At 46.4% G+C, this 23,943-nt stretch overlaps 1 protein-coding gene and 1 long non-coding RNA gene across 3 annotated transcripts in view; one reads left to right on the top strand and one right to left on the bottom strand.

Moving 5' to 3' along the window:
• Nucleotides 1-23,943, bottom strand: part of LOC130077972 (uncharacterized) — a 163,536-nt gene that overhangs the window by 66,252 nt on the left and 73,341 nt on the right. The window lies entirely within an intron of this gene.
• Nucleotides 966-22,103, top strand: ube2m (ubiquitin conjugating enzyme E2 M). The gene is made up of 6 exons (XM_056243410.1): nt 966-1,171; nt 11,480-11,574; nt 11,854-11,892; nt 19,396-19,499; nt 20,005-20,068; nt 21,176-22,103. Exons 1-6 carry the CDS (start codon nt 1,057-1,059, stop codon nt 21,314-21,316), a joined length of 558 nt encoding a protein of 185 aa, XP_056099385.1. The 5' UTR covers nt 966-1,056; the 3' UTR covers nt 21,317-22,103.

The raw sequence follows: 23,943 nt of genomic DNA, 5'->3' as shown, positions 1-23,943 counted from the left end.
GGGAGTAGGGAACAGTGGCTGATGGTTTAGGGGGGATAGTGGACTACCGTAGGGAGTAGGGAACAGTGGCTGAGGGTTTAGGGGGGACAGTGGACTACCGTAGGGAGTAGGGAACAGTGGCTGAGGGTTTAGGGGGGACAGTGGACTACCGTAGGGAGTAGGAAACAGTGGCTGAGGGTTTAGGGGGGATAGTGGACTAATGTAGGGAACAGTGGCTGAGAGTTTAGGGGGGATAGTGGACTACCGTAGGGAGTAGGGAACAGTGGCTGAGGGTTTAGGGGGGATAGTGGACTACCGTAGGGAGTAGGGAACAGTGGCTGAGGGTTTAGGGGGGATAGTGGACTACCGTAGGGAGTAGGGAACAGTGGCTGAGGGTTTAGGGGGGACAGTGGACTACCGTAGGGAGTAGGGAACAGTGGCTGAGGGTTTAGGGGGGATAGTGGACTACCGTAGGGAGTAGGGAACAGTGGCTGAGGGTTTAGGGGGGATAGTGGACTAATGTAGGGAACAGTGGCTGATGGTTTAGGGGGGACAGTGGACTACCGTAGGGAGTAGGGAACAGTGGCTGAGGGTTTAGGGGGGACAGTGGACTACCGTAGGGAGTAGGAAACAGTGGCTGAGGGTTTAGGGGGGACAGTGGACTACCGTAGGGAGTAGGAAACAGTGGCTGAGGGTTTAGGCCCTATATAGTGGATAGGGAACAGTGATCTGGGATTCAGCCGCTCTCAGACACTGAGGACCAGCAACATGTCCTCACTTTACTCTCTTTATCCTCAATCCACTGGCCTAAAACTCAAACCGGGTTTGTACTCACACACACACACACACTCTCTCTCAGTCTCTCTCTCTCTCTCAAACACACACACACACACACACACACAGTCACACTCTCAGTCACTCTCTCTCTCTCACTCACACACACACACACACACACACACACCGGCTCCCTCTACAGCTGCGGTGGAACGCGTCGCTCACACTATCTGTCCCCGTCACACACACACACACAAGCACGGCAGCGTCGCGATATCGGTGTGTTTTATCGCAGAACTGAAGATGATCAAGCTTTTCTCGCTGAAGCAGCAGAAGAAGGACGAGGAGTCCGCGGGGGGACCGCGAGCCGGGGCCGGCGGGAAGAAGGCGAGCGCGGCCCAGCTCAGGATACAGAAGGGTACGGTCCACAACACCAGAACCAGGGCTAACCTGGACCCATCACTCACACACACACACACACACACACACACACACACACACACACACTGCAGCTCAGTCGATGTTTGAAGCCTGTGTTTTCACACACTTGTTCTGGTAACGATGTCAAGTCGAGAGGAGAGCGAAGCTAGCATTAGCCATCGCGCTAACATGTAGCGCACTGTTTACTCAGTTTTATTACAACAGACTCGATGTTTTAAAACTTCAGATTGGCCGCAGTAATGAAGCTCGTGTCTAAAGTCATGTTTCCCGAGATAAATACTCGTTTTCTGCGAGAGGAAACTAATAAGTTTCCATCTCAGTCATAATATTGAGGCCTACAAACAGAGTTCTCGTCTGTCTCGTATTATTACCCTTTGCTTGAAAGCTGACAATGACACCGAGTGCTGTGTTTTCCGTCAGAGAGAGGTTAGAAGCGACTTCTGAAGATCAGTGCTCTTACACTCGTTCATTATGATGCTGCTGGACATTCAGGTTTGGCCCAGAAACAGAAGAAAGAGATGCTCTCTAGGCTCAGAAACGACTCAAACTACCAAACATTTAAGTTGCCTTCATTTACTCACCATTTCGCTCATCTTCAATACATAAATGAAGATATTTTTAATGAAACCATAATAGATTTCTGCCCCTACATTGAAAGTTAATGCCACCAAAACTTCAAAAAGTTCATAAAGACATTGTGAAAGTAACCCATACTATTGTAGCGGTTTAATCCAAGTTTTCTGAAGAGACACAATCGCGTTATATGATGGAACAGAATAATTCTCATATAAACATTGATGAATACACATACATAGAAAGCTCATGAAATATGGTAAACGAAAGCTGGAAACCAAACCTCATTGGTTTAAGTGTGTTTGAGCTCCTGTTTACCATTTTGATCTCCTCTGTGTGTGTGTGTCTGTACACTAAAGAGGATCCAGTATACTGACACGCGTCCACTAACCCGTTCTGCACTATAGAGGATCCAGTATACTGACACACGTCCACTAACCCGTTCTGCACTATAGAGGATCCAGTATACTGACACACGTCCACTAACCCGTTCTGCACTATAGAGGATCCAGTATACTGACACACGTCCACTAACCCGTTCTGCACTATAGAGGATCCAGTATACTGACACACGTCCACTAACCCGTTCTGCACTATAGAGGATCCAGTATACTGACACGCGTCCACTAACCCGTTCTGCACTATAGAGGATCCAGTATACTGACACACGTCCACTAACCCGTTCTGCACTATAGAGGATCCAGTATACTGACACACGTCCACTAACCCGTTCTGCACTATAGAGGATCCAGTATACTGACACGCGTCCACTAACCCGTTCTGCACTAAAGAGGATCCAGTATACTGACACGCGTCCACTAACCCGTTCTGCACTATAGAGGATCCAGTATACTGACACACGTCCACTAACCCGTTCTGCACTATAGAGGATCCAGTATACTGACACGCGTCCACTAACCCGTTCTGCACTATAGAGGATCCAGTATACTGACACACGTCCACTAACCCGTTCTGCACTATAGAGGATCCAGTATACTGACACGCGTCCACTAACCCGTTCTGCACTATAGAGGATCCAGTATACTGACACACGTCCACTAACCCGTTCTGCACTATAGAGGATCCAGTATACTGACACGCGTCCACTAACCCGTTCTGGACTATAGAGGATCCAGTATACTGACACGCGTCCACTAACCCGTTCTGCACTATAGAGGATCCAGTATACTGACACACGTCCACTAACCCGTTCTGCACTATAGAGGATCCAGTATACTGACACGCGTCCACTAACCCGTTCTGCACTATAGAGGATCCAGTATACTGACACGCGTCCACTAACCCGTTCTGCACTATAGAGGATCCAGTATACTGACACACGTCCACTAACCCGTTCTTTACTATAGAGGATCCAGTATACTGACACGCGTCCACTAACCCGTTCTGCACTATAGAGGATCCAGTATACTGACACACGTCCACTAACCCGTTCTGCACTATAGAGGATCCAGTATACTGACACGCGTCCACTAACCCGTTCTGCACTATAGAGGATCCAGTATACTGACACGCGTCCACTAACCCGTTCTGCACTATAGAGGATCCAGTATACTGACACGCGTCCACTAACCCGTTCTGGACTATAGAGGATCCAGTATACTGACACGCGTCCACTAACCCGTTCTGGACTATAGAGGATCCAGTATACTGACACGCGTCCACTAACCCGTTCTGCACTATAGAGGATCCAGTATACTGACACGCGTCCACTAACCCGTTCTGGACTATAGAGGATCCAGTATACTGACACGCGTCCACTAACCCGTTCTGCACTATAGAGGATCCAGTATACTGACACGCGTCCACTAACCCGTTCTGCACTATAGAGGATCCAGTATACTGACACACGGCCACTAACCCGTTCTGCACTATAGAGGATCCAGTATACTGACACGCGTCCACTAACCCGTTCTGCACTATAGAGGATCCAGTATACTGACACACGTCCACTAACCCGTTCTGCACTATAGAGGATCCAGTATACTGACACGCGTCCACTAACCCGTTCTGCACTATAGAGGATCCAGTATACTGACACACGTCCACTAACCCGTTCTGCACTATAGAGGATCCAGTATACTGACACGCGTCCACTAACCCGTTCTGCACTATAGAGGATCCAGTATACTGACACGCGTCCACTAACCCGTTCTGCACTATAGAGGATCCAGTATACTGACACACGTCCACTAACCCGTTCTGCACTATAGAGGATCCAGTATACTGACACACGTCCACTAACCCGTTCTGCACTATAGAGGATCCAGTATACTGACACGCGTCCACTAACCCGTTCTGCACTATAGAGGATCCAGTATACTGACACACGGCCACTAACCCGTTCTGCACTATAGAGGATCCAGTATACTGACACGCGTCCACTAACCCGTTCTGCACTATAGAGGATCCAGTATACTGACACGCGTCCACTAACCCGTTCTGCACTATAGAGGATCCAGTATACTGACACACGTCCACTAACCCGTTCTGCACTATAGAGGATCCAGTATACTGACACACGTCCACTAACCCGTTCTGCACTATAGAGGATCCAGTATACTGACACACGTCCACTAACCCGTTCTGCACTATAGAGGATCCAGTATACTGACACACGGCCACTAACCCGTTCTGCACTATAGAGGATCCAGTATACTGACACACGGCCACTAACCCGTTCTGCACTATAGAGGATCCAGTATACTGACACACGTCCACTAACCCGTTCTGCACTATAGAGGATCCAGTATACTGACACACGTCCACTAACCCGTTCTGCACTATAGAGGATCCAGTATACTGACACACGGCCACTAACCCGTTCTGCACTATAGAGGATCCAGTATACTGACACACGTCCACTAACCCGTTCTGCACTATAGAGGATCCAGTATACTGACACACGTCCACTAACCCGTTCTGCACTATAGAGGATCCAGTATACTGACACACGTCCACTAACCCGTTCTGCACTATAGAGGATCCAGTATACTGACACACGGCCACTAACCCGTTCTGCACTATAGAGGATCCAGTATACTGACACACGGCCACTAACCCGTTCTGCACTATAGAGGATCCAGTATACTGACACACGTCCACTAACCCGTTCTGCACTATAGAGGATCCAGTATACTGACACACGTCCACTAACCCGTTCTGCACTATAGAGGATCCAGTATACTGACACACGTCCACTAACCCGTTCTGCACTATAGAGGATCCAGTATACTGACACGCGTCCACTAACCCGTTCTGCACTATAGAGGATCCAGTATACTGACACACGTCCACTAACCCGTTCTGCACTATAGAGGATCCAGTATACTGACACACGTCCACTAACCCGTTCTGCACTATAGAGGATCCAGTATACTGACACGCGTCCACTAACCCGTTCTGCACTATAGAGGATCCAGTATACTGACACAGGTCCACTAACCCGTTCTGCACTATAGAGGATCCAGTATACTGACACGCGTCCACTAACCCGTTCTGCACTATAGAGGATCCAGTATACTGACACGCGTCCACTAACCCGTTCTGCACTATAGAGGATCCAGTATACTGACACACGTCCACTAACCCGTTCTGCACTATAGAGGATCCAGTATACTGACACGCGTCCACTAACCCGTTCTGCACTATAGAGGATCCAGTATACTGACACGCGTCCACTAACCCGTTCTGCACTATAGAGGATCCAGTATACTGACACACGTCCACTAACCCGTTCTGCACTATAGAGGATCCAGTATACTGACACACGTCCACTAACCCGTTCTGCACTATAGAGGATCCAGTATACTGACACACGTCCACTAACCCGTTCTGCACTATAGAGGATCCAGTATACTGACACACGGCCACTAACCCGTTCTGCACTATAGAGGATCCAGTATACTGACACACGTCCACTAACCCGTTCTGCACTATAGAGGATCCAGTATACTGACACACGTCCACTAACCCGTTCTGCACTATAGAGGATCCAGTATACTGACACACGTCCACTAACCCGTTCTGCACTATAGAGGATCCAGTATACTGACACGCGTCCACTAACCCGTTCTGCACTATAGAGGATCCAGTATACTGACACGCGTCCACTAACCCGTTCTGCACTATAGAGGATCCAGTATACTGACACACGTCCACTAACCCGTTCTGCACTATAGAGGATCCAGTATACTGACACACGTCCACTAACCCGTTCTGCACTATAGAGGATCCAGTATACTGACACACGTCCACTAACCCGTTCTGCACTATAGAGGATCCAGTATACTGACACACGGCCACTAACCCGTTCTGCACTATAGAGGATCCAGTATACTGACACACGTCCACTAACCCGTTCTGCACTATAGAGGATCCAGTATACTGACACGCGTCCACTAACCCGTTCTGCACTATAGAGGATCCAGTATACTGACACACGTCCACTAACCCGTTCTGCACTATAGAGGATCCAGTATACTGACACGCGTCCACTAACCCGTTCTGCACTATAGAGGATCCAGTATACTGACACGCGTCCACTAACCCGTTCTGCACTATAGAGGATCCTGTATACTGACACGCGTCCACTAACCCGTTCTGCACTATAGAGGATCCAGTATACTGACACACGTCCACTAACCCGTTCTGCACTATAGAGGATCCAGTATACTGACACGCGTCCACTAACCCGTTCTGCACTATAGAGGATCCAGTATACTGACACACGTCCACTAACCCGTTCTGCACTATAGAGGATCCAGTATACTGACACGCGTCCACTAACCCGTTCTGCACTATAGAGGATCCAGTATACTGACACGCGTCCACTAACCCGTTCTGCACTATAGAGGATCCAGTATACTGACACGCGTCCACTAACCCGTTCTGCACTATAGAGGATCCTGTATACTGACACGCGTCCACTAACCCGTTCTGCACTATAGAGGATCCAGTATACTGACACACGTCCACTAACCCGTTCTGCACTATAGAGGATCCAGTATACTGACACACGTCCACTAACCCGTTCTGCACTATAGAGGATCCAGTATACTGACACACGTCCACTAACCCGTTCTGCACTATAGAGGATCCAGTATACTGACACACGGCCACTAACCCGTTCTGCACTATAGAGGATCCAGTATACTGACACACGTCCACTAACCCGTTCTGCACTATAGAGGATCCAGTATACTGACACGCGTCCACTAACCCGTTCTGCACTATAGAGGATCCAGTATACTGACACACGTCCACTAACCCGTTCTGCACTATAGAGGATCCAGTATACTGACACACGTCCACTAACCCGTTCTGCACTATAGAGGATCCAGTATACTGACACGCGTCCACTAACCCGTTCTGCACTATAGAGGATCCAGTATACTGACACACGTCCACTAACCCGTTCTGCACTATAGAGGATCCAGTATACTGACACACGTCCACTAACCCGTTCTGCACTATAGAGGATCCAGTATACTGACACACGTCCACTAACCCGTTCTGCACTATAGAGGATCCAGTATACTGACACACGGCCACTAACCCGTTCTGCACTATAGAGGATCCAGTATACTGACACACGTCCACTAACCCGTTCTGCACTATAGAGGATCCAGTATACTGACACGCGTCCACTAACCCGTTCTGCACTATAGAGGATCCAGTATACTGACACACGTCCACTAACCCGTTCTGCACTATAGAGGATCCAGTATACTGACACACGTCCACTAACCCGTTCTGCACTATAGAGGATCCAGTATACTGACACGCGTCCACTAACCCGTTCTGCACTATAGAGGATCCAGTATACTGACACACGTCCACTAACCCGTTCTGCACTATAGAGGATCCAGTATACTGACACGCGTCCACTAACCCGTTCTGCACTATAGAGGATCCAGTATACTGACACGCGTCCACTAACCCGTTCTGCACTATAGAGGATCCAGTATACTGACACACGTCCACTAACCCGTTCTGCACTATAGAGGATCCAGTATACTGACACGCGTCCACTAACCCGTTCTGCACTATAGAGGATCCAGTATACTGACACACGTCCACTAACCCGTTCTGCACTATAGAGGATCCAGTATACTGACACGCGTCCACTAACCCGTTCTGCACTATAGAGGATCCAGTATACTGACACACGTCCACTAACCCGTTCTGCACTATAGAGGATCCAGTATACTGACACGCGTCCACTAACCCGTTCTGCACTATAGAGGATCCAGTATACTGACACGCGTCCACTAACCCGTTCTGCACTATAGAGGATCCAGTATACTGACACACGTCCACTAACCCGTTCTGCACTATAGAGGATCCAGTATACTGACACACGTCCACTAACCCGTTCTGCACTATAGAGGATCCAGTATACTGACACGCGTCCACTAACCCGTTCTGCACTATAGAGGATCCAGTATACTGACACACGTCCACTAACCCGTTCTGCACTATAGAGGATCCAGTATACTGACACGCGTCCACTAACCCGTTCTGCACTATAGAGGATCCAGTATACTGACACGCGTCCACTAACCCGTTCTGCACTATAGAGGATCCAGTATACTGACACACGTCCACTAACCCGTTCTGCACTATAGAGGATCCAGTATACTGACACGCGTCCACTAACCCGTTCTGCACTATAGAGGATCCAGTATACTGACACACGTCCACTAACCCGTTCTGCACTATAGAGGATCCAGTATACTGACACACGTCCACTAACCCGTTCTGCACTATAGAGGATCCAGTATACTGACACGCGTCCACTAACCCGTTCTGCACTATAGAGGATCCAGTATACTGACACACGTCCACTAACCCGTTCTGCACTATAGAGGATCCAGTATACTGACACGCGTCCACTAACCCGTTCTGCACTATAGAGGATCCAGTATACTGACACGCGTCCACTAACCCGTTCTGCACTATAGAGGATCCAGTATACTGACACACGTCCACTAACCCGTTCTGCACTATAGAGGATCCAGTATACTGACACGCGTCCACTAACCCGTTCTGCACTATAGAGGATCCAGTATACTGACACGCGTCCACTAACCCGTTCTGCACTATAGAGGATCCAGTATACTGACACGCGTCCACTAACCCGTTCTGCACTATAGAGGATCCAGTATACTGACACACGTCCACTAACCCGTTCTGCACTATAGAGGATCCAGTATACTGACACGCGTCCACTAACCCGTTCTGCACTATAGAGGATCCAGTATACTGACACGCGTCCACTAACCCGTTCTGCACTATAGAGGATCCAGTATACTGACACACGTCCACTAACCCGTTCTGCACTATAGAGGATCCAGTATACTGACACACGTCCACTAACCCGTTCTGCACTATAGAGGATCCAGTATACTGACACGCGTCCACTAACCCGTTCTGCACTATAGAGGATCCAGTATACTGACACACGTCCACTAACCCGTTCTGCACTATAGAGGATCCAGTATACTGACACGCGTCCACTAACCCGTTCTGCACTATAGAGGATCCAGTATACTGACACGCGTCCACTAACCCGTTCTGCACTATAGAGGATCCAGTATACTGACACACGTCCACTAACCCGTTCTGCACTATAGAGGATCCAGTATACTGACACACGGCCACTAACCCGTTCTGCACTATAGAGGATCCAGTATACTGACACGCGTCCACTAACCCGTTCTGCACTAAAGAGGATCCAGTATACTGACACACGTCCACTAACCCGTTCTGCACTATAGAGGATCCAGTATACTGACACACGTCCACTAACCCGTTCTGCACTATAGAGGATCCAGTATACTGACACGCGTCCACTAACCCGTTCTGCACTATAGAGGATCCAGTATACTGACACGCGTCCACTAACCCGTTCTGCACTATAGAGGATCCAGTATACTGACACGCGTCCACTAACCCGTTCTGCACTATAGAGGATCCAGTATACTGACACGCGTCCACTAACCCGTTCTGCACTATAGAGGATCCAGTATACTGACACACGTCCACTAACCCGTTCTGCACTATAGAGGATCCAGTATACTGACACACGTCCACTAACCCGTTCTGCACTATAGAGGATCCAGTATACTGACACACGTCCACTAACCCGTTCTGCACTATAGAGGATCCAGTATACTGACACGCGTCCACTAACCCGTTCTGCACTATAGAGGATCCAGTATACTGACACACGTCCACTAACCCGTTCTGCACTATAGAGGATCCAGTATACTGACACACGTCCACTAACCCGTTCTGCACTATAGAGGATCCAGTATACTGACACACGTCCACTAACCCGTTCTGCACTATAGAGGATCCAGTATACTGACACGCGTCCACTAACCCGTTCTGCACTATAGAGGATCCAGTATACTGACACACGTCCACTAACCCGTTCTGCACTATAGAGGATCCAGTATACTGACACACGTCCACTAACCCGTTCTGCACTATAGAGGATCCAGTATACTGACACGCGTCCACTAACCCGTTCTGCACTATAGAGGATCCAGTATACTGACACACGTCCACTAACCCGTTCTGCACTAAAGAGGATCCAGTATACTGACACGCGTCCACTAACCCGTTCTGCACTATAGAGGATCCAGTATACTGACACACGTCCACTAACCCGTTCTGCACTATAGAGGAGGCATGAGTTAGAGCTGCTCTCGTTAGTGTTGAGCTGAGGACACACACGTCTCGAGCCTGAAGCTCCGGCTCCATGATCATGTTTAAAGAAGAAGAAAAAACACTTCATGCTCCAACCTCTCATTAACTATGTGATGTTCAATTCAAATTTATTTGTATAGCGCTTTTCACAATACATATTGTTTCAAAGCAGCTTTACAGAAAGTGCATTTCAGAAATGTAGTCCAGAGTTTAGGAGGTAAAGGTGAGAACGCCCTCCCTCCTTTAGTGGACTTAGATATCCTAGGAATAGAAGGATAGAAGGTCCATTAAATACACAGGAGCTAAACCATTTAGGGCTTTATAGGTCAGTAGAAGTACTTTGTAATTGATACGATAGGTAACCAGTGTAGAGATGATAAAATTGGTGTTATATGATCATATTTTCTTGACCTAGGAAGAACTCTAGCGGCTGCATTTTGCACTAACTGTAGCTTGTTTATTGAGGATTTAGGACAGCCAGCTAATAAAGCATTACAGTAATCTAGTCTCGAGGTCATGAATGCATGAACTAACTTTTCTGCATCAGAAACAGATAGCATGTTACGTAGCTTAGCAATGTTTCTAAGGTGAAAAAAGGCTGTTCTTGTAACATATGAAATATGATTTTCCAAAGACAAGTTGCGGTCTAGTATAACTCCCAGGTCTTTTACCGTAGAGGATAAAGTAACAGGACATCCTTCTAAATTAAAGTTGTATTGTAAGTGGTTTTGTGGGTAGTTTTTTGCACCAATAAGTAATACCTCCGTTTTATCTGGATTTAGTAGCAGGAAATTACACGTCATCCAGCATTTTATATCTTTAAGACACTCTGTCAATTTAGATGAGTTAGTGTTTTCATCTGGCCGTGATGAAATATATAATTGAGTGTCATCAGCATAACAGTGGAAATGAATTAATTCCATTAATTGTTGTGTGTGTGTGAGAAAGTAAAGCTCATCTGTTCTCCCTCTGTCAGACATCAACGAGCTGAACCTGCCGAAGACGTGCGAGATCGTTTTCCCCGACCAGGACGATCTGCTCAACTTCAAGCTCATCATCTCGCCAGACGAGGTTTGCCTTCGTTAGGCTTTGTGGGGGAAAGCACGGTTTATGCTTGTTATATATTTCAGAGATTCAAATGATGAAGCGTAAAGTTTGTCAGCTTGTGAAGTTCGTTAGCGGCACACATGATGACCTGTGATTTAATTAGCGGAGCATGAAACCTGCGTTAGTAATGCTGTCCAGCAGGGAAACATTCATTCATTATGACAGACTTTTGCACATGACTTTGTTCTGCTGACTGTCCTGATCAATTTAATAAACATTTATCATTTTCTCTGTTTTTTATAGGGTTTCTATAAAGGTGGGAAATTTGTCTTCAGTTTTAAGGTAAACAGCATCTTGAGTAAATCCGTGATCACTTCACTAAATAAAGCCTCTTCGAGTCAGACGGTGGCGCTAGGCAGTGCTAGCTCTGCTAGATTATATAGATGAAAACCTTATACTAGCTTTACATAAGGGTTAGCAGATCAGTAGTTCTACAATGTAACATAATTCTTGAGAACTGAAATGTTAATTTTCAGTTCTTAAAATGCAAAAACTATTTCATTAAAGAACTGAAAATGAAAGCCAGGATCCACAGAGCGCAGATGCTAGTCGGACTCTGGGCAATAGAGGAGGATAAACGTCTCCGTAATGAAAGTTCCTGCGGTGTTAGAATATGCTAAATCTGAGCTGAGTGTATGTCAGTGAGGAGAGGATGAAGATGAGGCTCTAGAACCGCAGACCCTTCTGGAACACACAGTACAACATGAGCAAAGTTTGGAACAAGCCCTTTCTGCAGCCGAGTTTCAATAAGTGCAGTTTTTGCAACTTTTCTGATCGTTACAGTGAAACTCTTTCAAAGGATCAAGGACAGTTTGATTCCTTGTGAAGCGACACAGACAGATGTGTTTACAGATAAACACATTATTAACACACACGAGAGCATCTGTAACACACACGAGAGCATCTGTAACACACGAGCACATCTGTAACACACGAGCACATCTGTAACACACGAGAGCATCTATAACACACAAGCACATCTGTAACACACACGAGCACATCTGTAACACACAAGCACATCTGTAACACACACGAGCACATCTGTAACACACAAGCACATCTGTAACACACACGAGAGCATCTGTAACACACGAGCACATCTGTAACACACGAGCACATCTGTAACACACGAGAGCATCTATAACACACAAGCACATCTGTAACACACACGAGCACATCTGTAACACACGAGCACATCTGTAACACACGAGAGCATCTATAACACACAAGCACATCTGTAACACACACGAGCACATCTGTAACACACAAGCACATCTGTAACACACAAGCACATCTGTAACACACGAGAGCATCTATAACACACACGAGCACATCTGTAACACACGAGCACATCTGTAACACACGAGAGCATCTATAACACACAAGCACATCTGTAACACACACGAGCACATCTGTAACACACGAGCACATCTATAACACACAAGCACATCTGTAACACACACGAGCACATCTGTAACACACACGAGCACATCTGTAACACACGAGCACATCTGTAACACACGAGAGCATCTATAACACACAAGCACATCTGTAACACACACGAGCACATCTGTAACACACGAGAGCATCTATAACACACAAGCACATCTGTAACACACACAAGCACATCTGTAACACACGAGAGCATCTATAACACACACGAGCACATCTGTAACACACACGAGCACATCTGTAACACACGAGAGCATCTGTAACACACACGAGCACATCTGTAACACACACGAGCACATCTGTAACACACGAGCACATCTGTAACACACGAGCACATCTGTAACACACACGAGCACATCTGTAACACACGAGCACATCTGTAACACACGAGAGCATCTATAACACACAAGCACATCTGTAACACACACGAGCACATCTGTAACACACAAGCACATCTGTAACACACACGAGCGCATCTGTAACACACAAGCACATCTGTAACACACACGAGAGCATCTGTAACACACACGAGCACATCTGTAACACACACGAGCGCATCTGTAACACACACACGAGCACATCTGTAACACACATGAGAGGATCTGAAACACACACGAGCACATCTGTAGCACATCTGTAACACACACGAGAGCATCTGTAACACACACACGAGCACATCTGTAACACACATGAGAGGATCTGAAACACACACGAGCACATCTGTAGCACATCTGTAACACACACGAGAGCATCTGTAACACACACACGAGCACATCTGTAACACACACGAGAGCATCTGTAACACACACGAGCGCATCTGTAACACACACGAGCACATCTGTAACACACACGAGCGCATCTGTAACACACACACGAGCACATCTGTAACACACATGAGAGGATCTGAAACACACACGAGCACATCTGTAGCACATCTGTAACACACACGAGCACATCTGTAACACACACGAGAGCATCTGTAACACACACGAGCACATCTGTAACACACACGAGCACATCTGTAACACACACAAGCACATCTGAAACACACACGAGCACATCTGTAACACACACGAGCACATCTGTAACACACACGAGAGCATCTGTAACACACACGAGCACATCTGTAACACACACAAGCACATCTGAAACACACACGAGCACATCTGTAACACACACAAGCACATCTGAAACACACACGAGCACATCTGTAACACACACGAGAGCATCTGTAACACACACGAGCATATCTGTAACACACACGAGAGCATCTGTAACACACACGAGCACATCTGTAACACACACAAGCACATCTGTAACACACACGAGCACATCTGTAACACACACGAGCACATCTGTAACACACACAAGAGCATCTGTAACACACACGAGCGCATCTGTAACACACACGAGAGCATCTGAAACACACACGAGAGCATCTGAAACACACACGAGCACATCTGTAACACACACGAGAGCATCTGTAACACACACGAGCACATCTGTAACACACACGAGCACATCTGTAACACACACGAGCACATCTGTAACACACACGAGCACATCTGTAACACACACGAGAGCATCTGTAACACACACGAGAGCATCTGAAACACACACGAGAGCATCTGAAACACACACGAGCACATCTGTAACACACACGAGAGCATCTGTAACACACACGAGCACATCTGTAACACACGAGCACATCTGTAACACACACGAGCACATCTGTAACACACACGAGCACATCTGTAACACACACGAGAGCATCTGTAACACACACGAGCGCATCTGTAACACACACGAGCACATCTGTAACACACACGAGCACATCTGTAACACACACGAGCACATCTGTAACACACACGAGAGCATCTGAAACACACACGAGAGCATCTATAACACACACGAGAGCATCTGTAACACACACAAGCACATCTGTAACACACACGAGAGCATCTGAAACACACGAGCACATCTGTAACACACACGAGCACATCTGTAACACACGAGCACATCTGTAACACACACGAGAGCATCTGTAACACACATCTGTAACACACAAGCACATCTCTAACACACGAGCACATCTCTAACACACACGAGCACATCTGTAACACACACGAGCACATCTGTAACACACACGAGCACATCTGAAACACACGAGCACATCTGTAACACACACGAGAGCATCTGTAACACACATCTGTAACACACAAGCACATCTCTAACACACGAGCACATCTCTAACACACACGAGCACATCTGTAACACACACGAGCACATCTGTAACACACACGAGAGCATCTGTAAGACACACAAGCACATCTCTAACACACACGAGCACATCTGTAACACACACGAGCACATCTGTAACACACACGAGAGCATCTGTAACACACACAAGCACATCTCTAACACACACAAGCACATCTGTAACACACACGAGCACATCTCTAACGCACACGAGCACATCTGTAACACACACGAGAGCATCTCTAGCACACACGAGCACATCTGTAGCACACACGAGCACATCTGTAACACACACGAAAGCATCTGTAACACACACGAGCACATCTGTAACACACACGAAAGCATCTGTTACACACACGAGCACATCTGTAACACACAAGCACATCTGTAACACACACGAGATCTGAAACACACACGAGAGCATCTGAAACACACACAAGAGCATCTGTAACACACACACGAGCACATCTGTAACACACACACAAGAGCATCTGTAACACACACGAGAGCATCTGAAACACACACGAGCACATCTGTAACACACACTAGCACATCTGTAACACACACGAGAGCATCTGAAACACACACAAGAGCATCTGTAACACACACGAGATCTGAAACACACACGAGAGCATCTGAAACACACACAAGAGCATCTGTAACACACACACGAGCACATCTGTAACACACACACAAGAGCATCTGTAACACACACGAGAGCATCTGAAACACACACGAGCGCATCTGTAACACACACGAGCACATCTGTAACACACACAAGCACACACGAGCACATCTGTAACACACACGAGAGCATCTGTAACACACACGAGCACATCTGTAACACACACAAGCACATCTGTAACACACACGAGAGCATCTGTAACACACACAAGCACACACGAGCACATCTGTAACACACACGAGAGCATCTGTAACACACACGAGCACATCTGTAACACACACAAGCACATCTGTAACACACGAGAGCATCTGTAACACACACAAGCACACACGAGCACATCTGTAACACACGAGCACATCTGTAACACACACAAGAGCATCTGAAACACACACGAGAGCATCTGTAACACACACGAGCACTCACGAGCACATCTGTAACACACACGAGAGCATCTGTAACACACACGAGAGCATCTGAAACACACACGAGAGCATCTGTAACACACACGAGAGCATCTGAAACACACACGAGAGCATCTGTAACACACACGAGCACATCTGTAACACACGAGCACATCTGTAACACACACAAGAGCATCTGAAACACACACGAGAGCATCTGTAACACACACGAGCACTCACGAGCACATCTGTAACACACACGAGAGCATCTGTAACACACACGAGAGCATCTGAAACACACACGAGAGCATCTGAAACACACACGAGAGCATCTGAAACACACACGAGAGCATCTGTAACACACACGAGAGCATCTGAAACACACACGAGAGCATCTGAAACACACACGAGAGCATCTGAAACACACACGAGAGCATCTGTAACACACACGAGAGCATCTGTAACACACACGAGAGCATCTGAAACACACACGAGAGCATCTGTAACACACACGAGAGCATCTGTAACACACACGAGCACATCTGTAACACACGAGCACATCTGTAACACACGAGCACATCTGTAACACACGAGCACATCTGTAACACACACGAGCACATCTGTAACACACATGAGCACATCTGTAACACACACGAGAGCATCTGTAACACACACGAGCACATCTGTAACACACACGAGCACATCTGTAACACACACGAGAGCATCTGTAACACACACGAGCACATCTGTAACACACACGAGCACATCTGTAACACACACGAGCACATCTGTAACACACATGAGCACATCTGTAACACACACGAGAGCATCTGTAACACACACGAGCGCATCTGTAACACACACGAGCACATCTGTAACACACACGAGCACATCTGTAACACACACGAAAGCATCTGTAACACACACGAGCACATCTGTAACACACAAGCACATCTGTAACACACACGAGATCTGAAACACACACGAGAGCATCTGAAACACACACAAGAGCATCTGTAACACACACACGAGCACATCTGTAACACACACACAAGAGCATCTGTAACACACACACAAGAGCATCTGTAACACACACGAGAGCATCTGAAACACACACGAGCACATCTGTAACACACACAAGCTCATCTGTAACACACGAGCACATCTGTAACACACACAAGAGCATCTGAAACACACACGAGCACATCTGTAACACACACGAGAGCATCTGTAACACACACGAGAGCATCTGAAACACACACGAGAGCATCTGTAACACACACGAGAGCATCTGTAACACACACGAGCACATCTGTAACACACAAGCACATCTGTAACACACACGAGAGCATCTGAAACACACACGAGAGCATCTGTAACACACACGAGCACATCTGTAACACACACGAGCACATCTGTAACACACACGAGCACATCTGTAACACACACGAGCACATCTGTAACACACACGAGCACATCTGTAACACACACGAGCACATCTGTAACACACACGAGCGCATCTGTAACACACACGAGAGCATCTGAAACACACACGAGCGCATCTGTAACACACACGAGAGCATCTGTAACACACACAAGCTCATCTGTAACACACGAGCACATCTGTAACACACACAAGAGCATCTGAAACACACACGAGCACATCTGTAACACACACGAGAGCATCTGTAACACACACGAGAGCATCTGAAACACACACGAGAGCATCTGTAACACACACGAGAGCATCTGTAACACACACGAGCACATCTGTAACACACAAGCACATCTGTAACACACACGAGAGCATCTGAAACACACACGAGAGCATCTGTAACACACACGAGCACATCTGTAACACACACGAGCACATCTGTAACACACACGAGCACATCTGTAACACACACGAGCACATCTGTAACACACACGAGCACATCTGTAACACACACGAGCGCATCTGTAACACACACGAGAGCATCTGTAACACACACGAGCACATCTGTAACACACACGAGCACATCTGTAACACACACGAGCACATCTGTAACACACACGAGCACATCTATAACACACACGAGAGCATCTGTAACACACACGAGAGCATCTGAAACACACACGAGAGCATCTGTAACACACACGAGAGCATCTGTAACACACACGAGAGCATCTGTAACACACACGAGCACATCTGTAACACACGAGAGCATCTGTAACACACACGAGCACATCTGTAACACACACGAGAGCATCTGAAACACACACGAGAGCATCTGTAACACACACGAGCACATCTGTAACACGCACGAGCACATCTGGAACACACACGAGCACATCTGGAACACACACAAGCACATCTGGAACACACACGAGCACATCTGGAACACACACGAGCACATCTGTAACACACACGAGCACATCTGGAACACACACGAGCACATCTGGAACACACACGAACACACACGAGCACATCTGGAACACACACGAGCACATCTGGAACACACACGAGCACATCTGGAACACACACGAGCACATCTGGAACACACACGAGCACATCTGGAACACACACGAGCACATCTGGAACACACACGAGCACACACGAGCACATCTGGAACACACATGAGAAGATAAACACATCTGTAATTGCTGAAATGATCTGTCATCACTAACATTTTTTACCCATTATCCAAACGGTGTAAACTTTCTTTTGCTGTATTTTCTTTAACTAGCTTTTTTATCTTCTAAATCCTTTACAGTTTGTTTTGTACCTTTCTTTATTTCTTAATTTGCCATTTACAAATGTATTTATGATGAGCTGACATGTTTAGTCACTTCCATGTTTTTATTGCTTTATTTTTGCTTGAAAGGAAGATACTCGTACCGGAAACTAACTGGTACTAGTCCTTGCAAATTACCTTCTAACAGCAATTCTAAAAGCTTGTTAAATGATGATTAAAGCGTGTGTGAAGTTCAGATGCTCTTCTCTTGCAGGTCGGACAGGGTTACCCTCACGACCCTCCAAAAGTCAAATGTGAAACGATGGTTTATCACCCCAACATCGACCTCGAAGGAAACGTCTGTCTAAATATTTTGAGGTATTGTGTTTATCATCATATACCAGCTGACCAGAACTGTACATGAGCACAAACACTGTTATATCTTTAGCATTGGTTGGTAAAATATAAGAAATGTTCATTAAATACTGTAAAATCTTACTTTATTCTGCATGACACAAACAGAGAGATGTTGATAAATGTTCCTGTTGCTTGATCTAGAACGCTTTTATTTCTGATGTCCGCTTTTGTGAAGTACATTTTTATGGGTTTGGAATGACATGAGATTGAGTAAATAATGTGGGTTTTATGAATTTTGAAGTGATTCCTTTTAATAATTTGTCTCAAACATGTCTTTTTTTTATACATGATTTTCTTTTCTATTTCCAAAATACTTTCTAACATTGTTGTGTGTGTTTAACTTGTCCTGGGATTGAGCAGCGCTGTTTGCTGCCGATCCCGTACAGACTGAGTGTTTAACGGGTGGAAATGGTCATGATGAATTATGAGAGTGTAATTGAGAAGGCACTTTGACTCTTTGTTTCAGAGAAGACTGGAAGCCGGTCTTGACGATTAACTCCATCATATACGGACTACAGTATCTGTTCCTCGTAAGTTGTCGAATCACTGTTTGGTGACACGAACCTCGAAACCAAACATCATGACGTGTGAGGTTCATGTCGATTCGTTTAATTATTCTTTAACCTCTAATCATTGTGTTTTTTCACTGTTACAATATCTATTACTTGCCCTAGTTTACATGGAGTCCATTCACCGTAGACAAAATATTTTTTTCTTATGTTTTCTTAGTTTAAAGGAGTAGTTCACACAATTAAAATTTGCTGATAATTTACTCTCCCCCACGTCATCCAAGATGTTCATGTCCGTCTTTCTTCAGTCGAAAAGAAATGAAGGTTTTTGAGGAAAACACTCCAGGTGTTTCTCCATATAGTGACTTCAATGGGGTCCAACAGGTCGAAAGTCCAGATGTGAGTTTCAGTGCAGCTTCAAAGTCTCGACACGATCCAGCCGAGGAATAAGAGTCGTATCTAGACAAACCAGCCGACATTTATAACAAAATAAACATTTATATACTTTTAACCACTAATGCTGGTCTTGCACGTCCACGACTTCACGCATGACGTAATCAGGTTGGAAAGGATCGGGGGTCACCTGACGTAAGTGTAGGGTAGGGCCAAAAACTAATTTTCTCCTCCAACTTCAAAATCATCTGACATCGTTGTTTTACCGTTTATTTATTTATTTATTTATTGTAAATGGCGTTTGACTCGGTCTTCGCACGTTGGCTTTGTAAACACTGGGTCTGTTCTTCCGCCTACGTCACGCTTGACCTTTCAGCCTGATTGCGTAATGTGTGGTAAATCAGAGCTAGTGCAAGACCAGCATTTGTGGTTAAAAGTATATAAATGTTTATTTTGTTGTAAAATGTCGGCTGGTTTGTCTAGATCAGACTCTTATTCCTCGGCTGGATCGTGTCGAGACTTTGAAGCTGCACTGAAACTCACATTTGGACCTTCGACCCGTTGGACCCCATTGAAGTCACTATAAGTAAATGTTAATTCTGAAGTGAACTTATCCTTTAATTGGTGAATAGTGTGTCATTTACAGACATGAAAATCCAACTTGCATGCCGTTCATTTGTGCCGTTTGTGAGCAAGCGCCCTGTGCTAATCGTTCCCGTGTGTTTCCGCTTCCAGGAGCCGAATCCCGAAGACCCCCTGAATAAAGAAGCGGCCGAAGTCCTTCAGACGAACCGGCGGCTCTTCGAGCAGAACGTCCAGCGCTCGCTGCGCGGCGGATACGTGGGCGCTACGTACTTCGAGCGCTGTCTGAAATAGTCCCGCGCGCCGGCCCTCACGTCCGAGAATGCATTTATCGTTTACATGCGCTGAGATGCACTGACCGACACACTGACCGGAGCGCGGGGGGGTTATTAAGGAATAGGCTGGGAAAGGCTGGTCAGTGATTGTTGCTCAGAGAATTCAGTCGTATTTTGCCACTATGCTGGTACCCACTGTTTATTTTTGCTGAGATTCACATGCTAACTTATCCTCCCACTCACAGACATGAACCGAGAGCGAGACGTCATTTCACTTCTCTTGTATTCCATTATGAAGGCTTGAGGACTGATTTCCTCTGGGCTTCAGCGACGGGGATCCTGCCTCGCGTCGCACATATTCAACTGTGTTTAGTAGTCACTAATTTTTATGTTTGCAAAAAAAAAAGACGTGTATAGCATCGCATCTGACCAATTCTGATAGTATTGACAATTTGATAACCCGTTGAGCCTGGAGACTGGTTAACACGAGATCCACAGGATCCGTCTGCATTGGGGCTGTTGTGAGCTTGGGAGACCTTAAGATGTTTTGCTATAGTTTTCCTGGTTGGGAATGGGTGGGATTGGATTTTCTTGAGGAGGGAAGGGTATGACGTAGGGTTAGGAATGGTTATGTAAAATGTTACAATTCTGTTGTGTATATTGAAATCCCAGTTGTTCATGATGACTGCAATATGAATTATGTTAAATAAAATATTGATTTGAATGCCTACATTTTAAAATGAGTGTAAACTACAACAGCAGATTGTCTTTAAAAAACAACGACGACAATAAAATGTTTTATCTGACCTGGACCAAAGTGCCTCTGCATCAGGACAGACCGTTGCATCGTCAGAACATGGATTATCATGTTGATGATTAACTTTAACATAGGAGAAAATCATACAAATGTTCATGTGATAATCCAAACGCTCTGTTTTGCTGTGTCATCATTAATTAAAAGCTGTAAAAATCACATTTCTTTCTAACAGTTTTACACATTACTTCGGTATCCAGTGTGAATGTGCAAGCCACTGCAGTCCTCACCGGAGAAGCCGGGCCACTGTTAGCTGCCATTAAATATATCAGATTTAATAAAAGCCGTATTTCCTCTGCACTGTGAACAAAGCCGTCAATATCTGGGTCTTTTACTGGAAACTTCCATTTGTCCTCGAAGAGTTCTGATTGTCTTCTGTCATTGTGTTTTATAAATCTGTCAGAGAAACTCGGGATGACATGTTTTGGTGATATTAGAAGGTTGAAGCGTTACAGTTGAAGGACCGGTTACTGTAACGACCCGCTGGAGAACACTGATGATGAAGGACCGGTTACTGTAACGACCCGCTGGAGAACACTGATGATGAAGGACCGGTTACTGTAACGACCCGCTGGAGAACACTGATGATGAAGGACCGGTTACAGTAACGACCCGCTGGAGAACACTGATGATGAAGGACCGGTTACTGTAACGACCCGCTGGAGAACACTGATGATGAAGGACCGGTTACTGTAACGACCCGCTGGAGAACACTGATGATGAAGGACCGGTTACAGTAACAACCCGCTGGAGAACACTGATGATGAAGGACCGGTTACTGTAACGACCCGCTGGAGAACACTGATGATGAAGGACCGGTTACAGTAACGACCCGCTGGAGAACACTGATGATGAAGGACCGGTTATTGTAACGACCCGCTGGAGAACACTGATGATGAAGGACCGGTTACTGTAACGACCCGCTGGAGAACACTGATGATGAAGGACCGGTTACTGTAACGACCCGCTGGAGAACACTGATGATGAAGGACCGGTTACTGTAACGACCCGCTGGAGAACACTGATGATGAAGGACCGGTTACTGTAACGACCCGCTGGAGAACACTGATGATGAAGGACCGGTTACAGTAACGACCCGCTGGAGAACACTGATGATGAAGGACCGGTTACAGTAACGACCCGCTGGAGAACACTGATGATGAAGGACCGGTTACAGTAACGACCCGCTGGAGAACACTGATGATGAAGGACCAGTTACTGTAACGACCCGCTGGAGAACACTGATGATGAAGGACCGGTTACTGTAACGACCCGCTGGAGAACACTGATGATGAAGGACCGGTTACTGTAACGACCCGCTGGAGAACACTGATGATGAAGGACCGGTTACAGTAACGACCCGCTGGAGAACACTGATGATGAAGGACCGGTTACTGTAACGACCCGCTGGAGAACACTGATGATGAAGGACCGGTTATTGTAACGACCCGCTGGAGAACACTGATGATGAAGGACCGGTTACTGTAACGACCCGCTGGAGAACACTGATGATGAAGGACCGGTTATTGTAACGACCCGCTGGAGAACACTGATGATGAAGGACCGGTTACTGTAACGACCCGCTGGAGAACACTGATGATGAAGGACCGGTTACAGTAACAATCCGCTGGAGAACACTGATGATGAAGGACCGGTTACTGTAACGACCCGCTGGAGAACACTGATGATGAAGGACCGGTTACTGTAACGACCCGCTGGAGAACACTGATGATGAAGGACCGGTTACTGTAACGACCCGCTGGAGAACACTGATGATGAAGGACCGGTTACAGTAACGACCCGCTGGAGAACACTGATGATGAAGGACCGGT

This window comes from Rhinichthys klamathensis, unplaced genomic scaffold (assembly GCF_029890125.1).
Source record: "Rhinichthys klamathensis goyatoka isolate OS25496 unplaced genomic scaffold, OSU_Roscu_1.1 h1tg000792l_1, whole genome shotgun sequence".
Taxonomy (NCBI): Eukaryota; Metazoa; Chordata; class Actinopteri; order Cypriniformes; family Leuciscidae; genus Rhinichthys; species Rhinichthys klamathensis.
This window is presented reverse-complemented; position numbering and strand designations above follow the sequence as displayed.

Coding starts and splice junctions, on each gene's coding strand:
- ube2m (XM_056243410.1), top strand. CDS start 1,057: ATGATCAAGCTTTTCTCGCTGAAGCAGCAGAAGAAGGACGAGGAGTCC. Junction 11,893..19,395: donor AATTTGTCTTCAGTTTTAAG/GTAAACAGCATC, acceptor CTTCTCTTGCAG/GTCGGACAGGGTTACCCTCA. Junction 20,069..21,175: donor GACTACAGTATCTGTTCCTC/GTAAGTTGTCGA, acceptor TTCCGCTTCCAG/GAGCCGAATCCCGAAGACCC.